The following is an 11,681-nucleotide window of genomic DNA, read 5'->3' on the forward strand; positions in this document are numbered from 1 at the left end:
TTGTGTCTGTGGTATCTTAATAATGTGTCCAAAATGTACGTCCAAAATTATGGAACTGCCCTGGTGCTACATGACGACAGTAGGAATAAAATAAATAAAAATGCAACAGAACGTCAGATTTATCGGACTACTCGAGACAATTATGTCACAAGGTGTGTTCTGCACACAAGTTTTCATCGTATCCGGACAGCGAGATTGCTTCATTTTATGCGCGGAGAGACACTGCCGATGACATGCGCCGGCCTTGTTTGTGATTAATTCGCCATGGAGCAACATGTCTGCTGCGCTGCGCTGTTCACGTCACCTCACTAAAATATTTCTGATATCGAGCAGTCTGAAAGTCGAATTTACATTATTGAATTACGAATAGGATTTAGTCTTACCAGTTGTTATTTCCGAGTCTTCCTTCGATGTCCTCCTGATCATCATGGACTCCGGGAATTTCGTCGCCAGTTTCCTCTGCTTGTCCTGCTTTGGGCTCAAACTGGTAAGGCCGTACTTCATTTCCAGCTGCCTGAACTTCACCTCCCGCGACTTTGTTATCCCACAATTCTCCATGTGATTCAAACCAAAATCCTTCATTTCTCTCACACTCACTGTTGCGACCAGACAAATCAAAGTCCATGCCATCCATTATTCAAAACCAAATGTTCGATTTTTTTTTTAAAGCAGAAATGAATGAAGCGATTGAGTCGACCAATCAAATGTGGAAACACACAACAAACCAATAGAATCACGGAGACCACCAACTCCAGTAATTAACGTGCAGCCTTTGGCATACTGTACGTGACGTCATGTGGGTTATGCCTCTTTCAGGAGAATTTTCAGGGGCGTTCCCGAAGAGGTTTTTTTTTTTAATTTTACATTTTACAGAATGAGTATTGTGAAAAATCCTTGTCAGATCTGAAATCACGATGAAAAACTCCTCCAGGACATATATAAATGAAATTTATGTACTTTGGCATGTCAGGAGACCTTCAAAACCGAGCGACACTGTACACCTTGAGTTAGTTAGAAAGTTCCACAAGTGTTAGCATACACAATCCTTCCAAAAGTCATGGGATACCCTCATGCTATTTGAGAATTACCCATGTGTGCATTGTGATGGCATCAATGAATATCAACAAAAACATTACAAAGAGTCAGAAATTGTCCTATTACTCAGTTTCAGCACTTCATGCTTCCCACAGGAAGGAGTAATTACGAAGGAGGATAAATCAGCCGTCAGAATTCCCATCTCTATCAAAATGATTTCAATCATTTGGCTATTCCACGTGGTTAACACCATTATTCCACAATTAGAATGTAACTGTAACTTTGGCGAATTTCCGAGTTATTTATGTCGAGAAAGCCGTGTCTTGCGTTTGTGAACCCCGAAGTGGCATCAGAGCTGCAATTTTGGAACTCTCAAAAGCACAAATTCATAAAGATTCTACATCCGGAATCGAAAAATTCCACCTTTAATGCAGGACTGTTGGAGTGTTTTCATACTATACTTTCGATTCATGTCAAATTGAGGGATTACAAAGAGAAGGAGGGATGTGCAATAACAACCACCTTGCCTAACCACTGAACTGAACCACCAACAGAACTATTGGAAGAATAACCGTCCATCTTCTGCATTCCAAGTTCAGCATTATGCTTTGGCATGGCCTGGCCAGAGTTACTTTTTCTTAATTAAATAAATCTCAGCTTTTCTGAAATGATATCTGTAAAATCCATGTGATGTCACGGGACTCTAACTTTCTCTTCGCCTATGCGGTAAAATGGATAAATCATTTGATTACTGAAAACAATGTGGAAATGCTGTTCTGAAACCATCTTTCTTTCCCTTGCAGGGAAAATAAAAGACCTCCTCGCTAAAAATGTTATCGATTCCTTGACACGGATGGTCCTTGTGAATGCCATCTATTTCAAGGGGAACTGGAAAAAGAAGTTTAACACACAGGCAACGCATGAAGCAGATTTCTTCCTGAACAAGGTTTGACCTCGCATTGATTAAAAAAAACAACACCATTTTTACCCCTCGCATATGAAGCGAAAAGCAGTGTTAAACAATTGGTTCACTTCCGTATGTCTGTCTGTCTACAAACATCAGGTTATGATCGAGAAGCTACTTAATTTCAATTGATTGCTGTATTTTAAACATTAATCGGAACATGAGCCTCTAATTTAGTTTAGCTCTGGATTTGGCAAATTGTATGGGATCTCGTCCTGATCGTGCATGTGCAGAGTGGAGTGAGATTTTTTTTTGTCCTCTTGTCTGCTTGTCTGGCAGTCAAACAAAATTGAAAATTATTCAAAACAAGAATCTTACTATTTTTAATTACATCGTAAAGGACACAAGCAATAGGCACAAGTTACTAATGTAACGTGCTGAATAAGGTGGTGTAAAAGACACTGCATCAACAGAGGTAAACTTTGCAATTTTTCAACAACCTGTAAAATATTTGTTTTGTTTCAATTGAATCATATACTTGAACATTGTAAGACTCAAATCACCTTTTTGGCTCTTTCAAAACCCTTCAGTTTTTTTAGTGCTTGGAGAAAATATTACACAATTTTATGTCCTCTTCACCAAACTCTCAAACTTGTCGCTCGCAGACTCTCCCAATGTCCTTTGTTTTTTTGGGTTTTTTTTCTCTCAAGACTGCAGGGGGTAAGGTGTACTATGAACTCTAGTTTCTTTTGAACAGGATTTCTGGGGCTGGCAGGATAGCCTAGACCTCAAGGTACGTCATATGCCTCTGAGCCATATTGCATGGGTTCAAAGCCTGACCCAGCTTCAAACTGTCGTTTTAGTGATCCGTAGGCAAGACAAGCCACAATTGTGTGGGCGATCCCTCGGATTGATGTTTATCCGGACGTCCCACCTGCTAGCATTACTTGGTGGATGTTAACGATCTCAAGGTGTCCTTTGCTAAGAGTTGGTGAGCTATCACCGGCACCCTGAACAAATAACAAATTTCTACCACAACCTACAGAGGGCATTGCGTCAGCAGAACTGCTGCACCCTCGGCCAGTGATGCTGCTCACAGTTCTGTGCTTCCTACAAAATAAGAAAAACACAGAATTTCTTCACTTCATGTTTATGTATATATTAATACTGAAGGACCAATTTTGTGCTCCTCCTCGTGGTCGCATCACATTTTTTCTCGGTACTGTGACCTGGACTGAAAGAAACTTCATACCTGTAAGAGTGCATCGCACATAGTGGCAAGAGTCAACTTTCAACTCTGAAGCAGAATAAACACTTTTCGTTTTACATTCGTTTACATGGCGACGTGTGACGTCACCGCTGAGAGGCGTAAGGACGTCATGACATCAACGGTCATTTGCTGACGTCATTTCGTCTCGTCGACAGACCGTTACCGCTGAGAGGTGTAATTTCACTCCTCGAAAATAGCGTCTACAATGTAAAACCCTCTTCTGCACATGCTGACTACCTAAGAATGTGAAGTTGACACAAAAAAAATGTAACAAGAAACATTGCATCTATATATTAATACTGAAGAACCAATTTTGTGCCCCTCCTCACGGTCGTGTCACATTTTTCTCAGTACTGTGACCTGAGAAGTTTTGACAGTGTTTGTACATCAAAGTAGACACGTGCACAAATCAAGGGGACTTTTTCACAAGGAGTAGTGTACACCAGAAATGTCGTGTACAAGGACGTTTTGTAGGCCTCATTAAGCCGCTGTCACACCTTGACGATTTAGCCAGCGTATGCCGATTTATGAAAAATTTGTCTAAAACGCTGGCACACATCGAATACGTGATGGGTACATTTTGTATACGTTAAGACCACGCTGAAAAACACTGCCATAAGTTGTAGTACGCTGGCTTTAAACATTGTACTTTTGGGTTGTCCTCAAATTTTAGCATGCTTGAAATTTTACGACGTATGCCGGCGTATGACTCACACGTTCCGCTACGCTGGCCATAAGTTATAGGCACGTTATGCGATCATTGACACACGTCGACACATGTTACTTGTAAGTTACTCATAAGTCGAAACACGTCGAGGTAATGTTTAGCGTACCCAAAACTTATTTCTAACCTATGAATAACGTTTTGTAAGCATGCTACACGAACGTTGTTCATACTTCGCAACACGTTACTTGAAAGTTCCTCATACGTCGAAACACGTCAAAGTAATGTTTAGGGTACCCGTGACTTATTTATAACCTATGAGTAACGTGCTTGGGAATTATTTGTAAAGCATGTCCTACGCACAAATACGTATTTGACGTCTTCAGGACGACCACTGAATGAGTTTCTAACTTACAGATACCGTATAATGGCGTATTGGCAGCGATTAGGGGAATTGGTATATAAAAAGGGGCTTCGCAGGAGGAACCGGTCTTTTTTTTAGACTTCGTGGTGCGTACATGTCGATGTCATTCCGATAGATGGAGGATACGGCAACGCTGAGACGACAATACCGACCTGTCCTCGAACATCATCAACATGACCTCATAGAATTGACACTGCACCAGTTGCGTGCCAATAGAGCCGGGAGAAGAAGACGTGAACGGAGGAGAAGGAACTAGATGAGACCATGGATCGGGAGGCGACACCATGACGGTATATATGACCAGCTCATGGTGGAACACCGGAACGAGGACCATGCATCCTTCATCAACTTCCTGTGAATGCCCCCAGCGATGTTCGACGAGCTGCTAGCCAGAGTGGGTCCAAGGATAACCAAGCATTATTATTAAATCATTTCAATAGTCTAGTGGAAGCGATTTAACTCGTTCAATGGAAACGACTTCAATTGCCGAGCACCAGCATCCAAAAACAATAGGCGAGTGACAGGCATTTATTAAAAGTGAAGTTGCAGCCCATGAATAGAAAACCTCATGTAATCGTCGACGATACGCTGCCACGCTATGCATACGTTAGACTATCGTTGGGCATAGGTTGTGGATGCCTAAAACACGCTAATCAATCGTTGGTATAACTTATGTATAGGTTATCGTAGCGTTCTGTGTTCATTACGAGTACATTATGCATTTGTCCAAGTCGTTTTGAATACTTTAAAAACTGAAACAAAAAAATAGTTCATTGTGGGAATGAGAAAAAAAATTAGCCGAAAAGAACATCGAACAATGCTGCAAAGTAGTCTCCTATTCGTGGACGCAACGAGGATCCATCATCACCCACGCCTTCCCCATCACACTCTACTACTACTACTACTGACATGGACATACTACTACTACCAATACCACTACTACGACTGATACTACTGACATTGAGATCTACTCAACATGGAGTCTGGAACACTGACGGGTTCCTCTTGTGAAGCCCATTTGTATATACCAATTCCCCTAAACGCTGCCATTACGCCATTATACGGTAGATGTAAGTTACAAACATGTTCAGTAAGTTCTGTGGTCGTCCGGAAGACGTCAATCAAATTCGTCCACATACGACAATGTGTGTTTGAGATACGTTACACATAGGTTCAAAGCACGCCACTCATAGGTTCAAAGCACGTTATTCGTAGGTTAAAAATTAAGTTTCGGGTACGCTAAACATTACCTCGACGTGTTTCGACTTATGAGTAATTTACAAGTAACGTGTGTCCGACGTGTGTCAACGATCGCGGAGCATGCAGAGAACTTATGCCAGCGTATGCGGAACGAGTGAGCCATACGTCGAGTACGTCGTAAAATTTTCAGCATGCTTGAAATTTCACGACGTACTAGACGTACCACGGAATATGACAGCGTACTTCCTCGTTTTTCAGCGTGCTCCTAACGTATACACAACTTACCCATACCGTATTCGACGTGTCCCAGCGTTTTAGACACATTCTTCATAGGTCGGCATACGCTGGCTAAATCGTCAAGGTGTGATTGCGATGTTGACACTTCCAATTTTCAGGTGGTTATGATTTAAATCGGCGTGCGGCAGGTTTTTAACAGGCTATGCCACGAGTTCGTCGGTGATACTTACAGCGCGCTATGCCTAAGTTAAACTATCGTTGGGTATAGGTTGTGAACGCCGACAAGAGGCTAAGCATTCGTTGGTATAAGTTATCTATAACACAACGAAACGTTCTGTGCCCATTACTAATATGTTATGCATACGACCAACACGTTATGAATACGAACAAAACTTTAAAAAAACCTCAAAACTTCAGCGTACGCCAACGTTTTACAAACATTTTTATACGTTGCCATTGCTGGCTAAAACGTCAAGGTGTGACAGCGCCTTTAGGTAAGGCCATGGAGTACATTGACTGGGATCCGGCTCTTACCAGAGCCGCCACTGGTTGTCATATTGGGCTCATGGAACGGAATCCATCTGTGACGGGATTTCGGCTAGTTCTTCTTATTATTATTTTTAATACAATGTCAAGGCTCATATAAGAGCTAACACACCGACGTATAACAAAGGGAGCCAGAGACAGGAGGGATGGGAGAGGGAAGCAGAAAACAGTGGGGAATGGATACATGAGATCTGTGGAAGGGAGAGGGATGTGGCAGGGAACAAAAGGGTAAACAAGATAAAGCATTTCCCTCGGAGCCAAGTCTAATGCTCAGTCTAAGGGGAGACGATGCTAAAACTTGTTTAGTTTTGCAATTTCTTTTTCCATGACACACAAAGTTATATGAGAACTTTTCAATGAAAATGTCAATCCTTTTCTCAATGACATGAACATCATGTTTCTTCCCCTTGCAAACAGAATGAGACCAAAAAGGTGAAAATGATGAGGGAAAAGGACACATTCAGGTATGGGTACATCGAATTGGAAAAGGGCCCACCCGCTATTATGCAGCAGCAGCAGCAGCAGCAGCAGCAGCAGCAGCAGCAGCAGCAGCAGCAGATGATGATGTACCAAGGTGTACTTCCTCAAAACTTTGTGCACATTCTGGAGCTTCCATATGTTGATAACGAACTAAGTATGCTGCTTCTGCTGCCTTCATCCATCACCGATGACTCAACTGGTCTCAAGCAGGTAAAAATGGTGTGGGTGTACAGGTGTGTTGACTGCATCATGTCAATGTATGCCCATGTGAGAAGAGTTATAAATGTTAGTGATATTATCAGTTATTAATGTTATTTAAATGTTTGCTGGTGGTTCCAAACAGCTTGAAAAGGAACTGAGCTTGGAGAAATTGAGAGAGTGGACACACTCATCAAAAATGTTGAAGGAGGAAGTGGAAGTGTTCCTGCCAAAGTTTCGTTTGGAAGAATCTTACGGGTTGAACAATCCATTGAGTGATTTGGGCATGCCGGATGCCTTCTTGGAAAATTGTGCTGACTTCTCGGGAATCACTGGAAAACGAGATCTCTATGTCTCCGCTGTCGTGCACAAAGCCTTTGTGGAGGTCAACGAGGAAGGTACAGAGGCAGCAGCTGCAACAGGTGTAGTGATTACAGTTCGCTGCGCACCTGCTCCAGCACCAATTGTTCGGTTTGATCATCCGTTCCTCTTCTTCATTCGGCATAACAACTCGGGTTCCATTCTATTTTGGGGCCGTTGTACATCACCATGAGAGGGACTTTTGATCGCTCTTTCTTTCTTGGCACTTTTGCAATTGGGAATGACTGTTCCTTATGCCAGATTTACAGCAGCAGTGACTTTTAAAGGGCTTTCCTGATGGGGTATAATTATTGCAATGTTCTAACTGCATTCTGCACATTGCACAATCATGGGATGGTTGCTTTTAGTCTCATTTTGTCATTTGAAAAATAAATAAACTTGCTTGTTCTTCATCGTTTGCCAATTGCATAATTAAAACTAGAAAGTAGAATTTGATATGACTACTTTGATGGATATATCTCTGCCCACTGAAGATGTCAACCTACTTGCCTTTGATCTCAATCAAAGGTCGCTTGAGAGAAAAGACAGAAGTAGAAGAAAGACAACATCTGATGCTTCTAACTCACTATGGTCTCCATAATGATTTTTAAAGAGCACATAAGCTTTCATCTTTGTCCTATTGAATCGGTTCATCTCTATAATAACACACCACAAGTGTGCCCAAATATGGTTGAAATATCTCGAGTGATTCGTAAGTTCATGCAGCAACACAGATTTACAAGTAAAGGTCACTTGGCTTTTTGAAACCAAACTTTAATTAGTTCATCTTTATTTTACAGTCCATAGTTATGCCAAGTTTGTTAAAAATTCCAACAGCCGTTCACAAGTTCTCGCAGTAACAAAAATCTGCTACTTTCAGCTCAACGTCGCCCTTTACCTTTGCCCAAAATCTTGTCAATTCATCTTGGCATCAGAGTACATAATTGTACCTTAATACCAGGTTTGGTCAAAGTCCCTTTAGCGGTTCGCAAGTTGTGATAACTAAAATGTACTACTTTCAAGCTAAAGGTCACATGACTTTTTTTTCCTCTTGTTTTTGTATGCATAGTCGACGCTCATGGAAGAGTTCATATTGGTACACTGAATGGTTCAGGATGCAACGGACCAAAAGGAATAGTTGAGAGAGGGGGGAAGCACCAACAGCAGAACTGAAGGACAAGACAGAGGGAAGCAGACAAATAATGGGTGTGGGGAGGAATTTTGGGTGGGTGAGGATGCATGGGGTGAACAAGATGGATACAGAAGGAAACTCTCAGGACGGAGAGGTGGAAACTTGGAATGAGGAGGGATCGGGTTGGTATTGGGGGGGGGGGGAGGGGTGATGGTTAACAAGGGTAGAAAAGATCATGGTTTTGGATTGGGTCGATCTGAGATGGTGGTGAACAGCTACCTTGAAGACATGGAGGTAAGAGTGAAGAGTAAGATTGAAGAGGTTGTGGAAGTTGGTTCCATGGGTGTGGAAAAAGAGGAACAAAAAGAGTAGAGGTGAGCAGTGATCTTGGATTTAGGTAGATTCACTATCAGGGGGTTGATGTGTGCCTTGCAGGAAACGAGGGTAGTCTTTAAAAAGAGGGTAGGGCAGAGCATGGAAAGAGCAGAGGGTGTGAGACTACAAAGGAGGCAGTAGAAGACAGATTAGACCACTGACCTGTATGCGATGGGGAAGTGATACATCCATAGACTCAGCTTCATTGTGGGACATTCCAATAATCAAGTTATTCTTATAACCCAAAAAACTTTGACCTTTTGAACCCAAAATCTAATCTCTTTCAATCATTTCATCTTTGCATCATAATGCACCTTTGCACAAAGTTTCTTAAAAATCCCTTCCGTGGTTTACTGGAAAACAATTCCTCCAGTGGTGCTGGCATAAAAAAAATTCGTTATTCCATCCCTGTACCTATTTCTCAGCCATCACTACAAATGCAAATTTCATGCTTACTCATTGTCTTATGTAAAAGATTCCTGAGAAATTTTGCTTGGGTAAACAGGAAGGTGATGGTGAAGGGGGAGGGAAACAGTAACCAACTAGAGGGGGAGCACTCGGTAGAGTGCAAAACCTCCGCCGCCAATACTGCTGGGTCACTCAAGTGAACCTGATATGCTATTCATTCAATTTGACGTCAACAGTGCTCACAGAGTTATAGTTTGCAACTTTCCCTTTTACTTTTAACTTTTACATACTCAATTAATTCGTCATAATGACTATGACTAGATTCCTTGATCTAGTCATAGTCTATGACTAGACTAGATGACTAGACTATGACTAGACTAGATTCCTAGATCAAAAATGACTAGATTCCTTGAGACAGAAATTGATTTTACGTGGGTATATCCACCTGAAGTTCCAAAATAAGCCGCAATTATAATTTTGGCATGTTGTTTTTTTGTTGGAAATCACTTATAACATGTAGAAATGCAAAAAAAAAAATTGAAATTTTGTTTAAAAAAAAGTTGCAATTTTTTTTTCTCTAACAAAATTTTTTTTTGGGGGGTGGGGGGGTTGGAAATCACTTAAAACATGTAGAAATGCAAAAAAAAGAAATTCAAATATTTTTTCAAAATGGCCGCCATAGCAGCCATATTGGATTTCGGACCGAGTCCAAAATCTAATGGCATGATCCTTGGACCATACCTAATCCCCCCAACAAGTTTCATCGAAATTCGTTGAGTTTTTCTGTAATACTGTTCACAAACAAACAAACAAACAAACAGAAAGGGGTGAAAACAGTAACCTCCGATCTTCGATGGCGGAGGTTAACAAGGAAATGGGGAGAGGTAATGAGAATTGAAAAGATAATGGATGGGGATGGAGGATGAAACAAAGTGGTGTTGTATTACCAAAAGGTATGGAAGGGGGGGGAGTAAGAGTGGGATTGAACAGAAGAAAGTGATGAGGTTCTATAACTAAAGAAGAGGAACAGAGGAGTGGAGGTAACCAAAATCCTGGATTTTGGAATTTGCAGGAAGAGGGGTTTTCTAGAATACCTGTGACCTGGTGGGACTTGGTAGGGAACAAGACCAGATGAGGGGTCAGAGAAAATACCCACCAAACTAGCTGAAGGGAGATAACTAGGCCTTGTGTGTCTGCTTCCTTGTGAGAGATGCCACAAACACACAAAGAAAGACTACAAACATGGATTCTAACAGCTTGTCTCAACCAGATAAATTGTGAAAGATCGATTTAAAACCATTTACACAATTGTATCTTTGGGTCAGATTGAAAGGCATCGATTTCACAAGCACTGGAAACTGAGCCCTGGATGCAGGCCCATCGCTAGGGGGGGGGGATTTGGGTGCAATGCCCCCCCCATGATGCATCTGGTGCCCCCAACTTGTACGCCACCCATTTATGCCCTGTTGCACCCTGTGAACAACTCAGTGTTTAAGGACGAGCAACCACTGTGAACTTGCTCTTGAAGAGTTCACCTGTGTGAACTAAAACCCCTTATTCCAGATGTTCAATGTGGTGAATAATCAGGCCTTCTTGGATAAACTGTTCTTTCATAATATCCTTCTTTGAATAACAGTCAAGAGATAAGTGTGCGCTTCCCAGCGCATCTCCAAAAGCAATTGGCAAGACAATACAGTCCAAGCCCACAAGACAAAAGATAATAACGCAAGCACCAACACCAGCAGCCAACACGACAGACAGCCGAAAGACCTCATGTCGAATGTCGATGCTGTGGTTGGTTTCATATATATCGTGGATCATTTAGTTTTAAGGAATAGCCAATCAGCGTCTTCGATATGGAGACCCTATTAAGCAGGTTGCCTGATTGGTTGTAAGTTAGGTATAAATGTAATATAGTCATAATATGATAATATGAATAAGGAAAAGACATACATTTACATAATTAAAGATGAAGTGCACCACGTGACCTTCACAACCCTCCATCTTACAAAAGTAATTTTCGAATAAAAATTTTAAATTGTGTGTTTGCAATCATGCTTAGGGCCCTGTCACACCTTGACGTTTTAGCCAGCGTATGGCAACGTATCAAAATGTATGTAAAACGCTGGCGTACACTGAACTATTGATTTTTTTTCAGTTTTGGGCGTATTCATAACGAGTTGGACGTATGCATAACGTAATAGTAATGTACACAGAACGTTTCGATAATTATACCAACGAATGCTTAGCGTGTTGTCGGTATTCACAACATATGCCCAATGATAGTCTAACTTACGCAGAGCGCGCGGCAGTGTATCGCCGACGATCACGTGGCATAGCCTATTGATAGGCTGCCGCTCAACGATTTAAGGCCCTGTCACAACTTGATGATTTAGCCAGCATATGAAAAATTTGTCTAAAACGCTGGCACACGTCGAATACGTTATG

At 41.6% G+C, this 11,681-nt stretch overlaps 1 protein-coding gene across 2 annotated transcripts in view; it reads left to right on the top strand.

Moving 5' to 3' along the window:
* Positions 1–7,731, top strand: part of LOC147021423 (leukocyte elastase inhibitor-like) — a 92,773-nt gene extending 85,042 nt beyond the window's left edge. For both annotated transcript variants that reach the window (XM_085891345.1, XM_085891344.1), the window contains exons 4-6: positions 1,839–1,981; positions 6,698–6,970; positions 7,104–7,731. In XM_085891345.1, coding sequence (XP_085747471.1) covers positions 1,839–1,981; positions 6,698–6,970; positions 7,104–7,511 — 824 coding nt within the window. In that variant the 3' untranslated portion in view covers positions 7,512–7,731. The remainder of the gene's footprint in view (positions 1–1,838; positions 1,982–6,697; positions 6,971–7,103) is intronic.
* Positions 7,732–11,681: the final 3,950 nt, after the last annotated feature.

Source organism: Eptatretus burgeri, chromosome 8 (genome assembly GCF_056783735.1).
Source record: "Eptatretus burgeri isolate ZD-2024b chromosome 8, Ebu_testis_v1, whole genome shotgun sequence".
Classification (NCBI taxonomy): domain Eukaryota; kingdom Metazoa; phylum Chordata; class Myxini; order Myxiniformes; family Myxinidae; genus Eptatretus; species Eptatretus burgeri.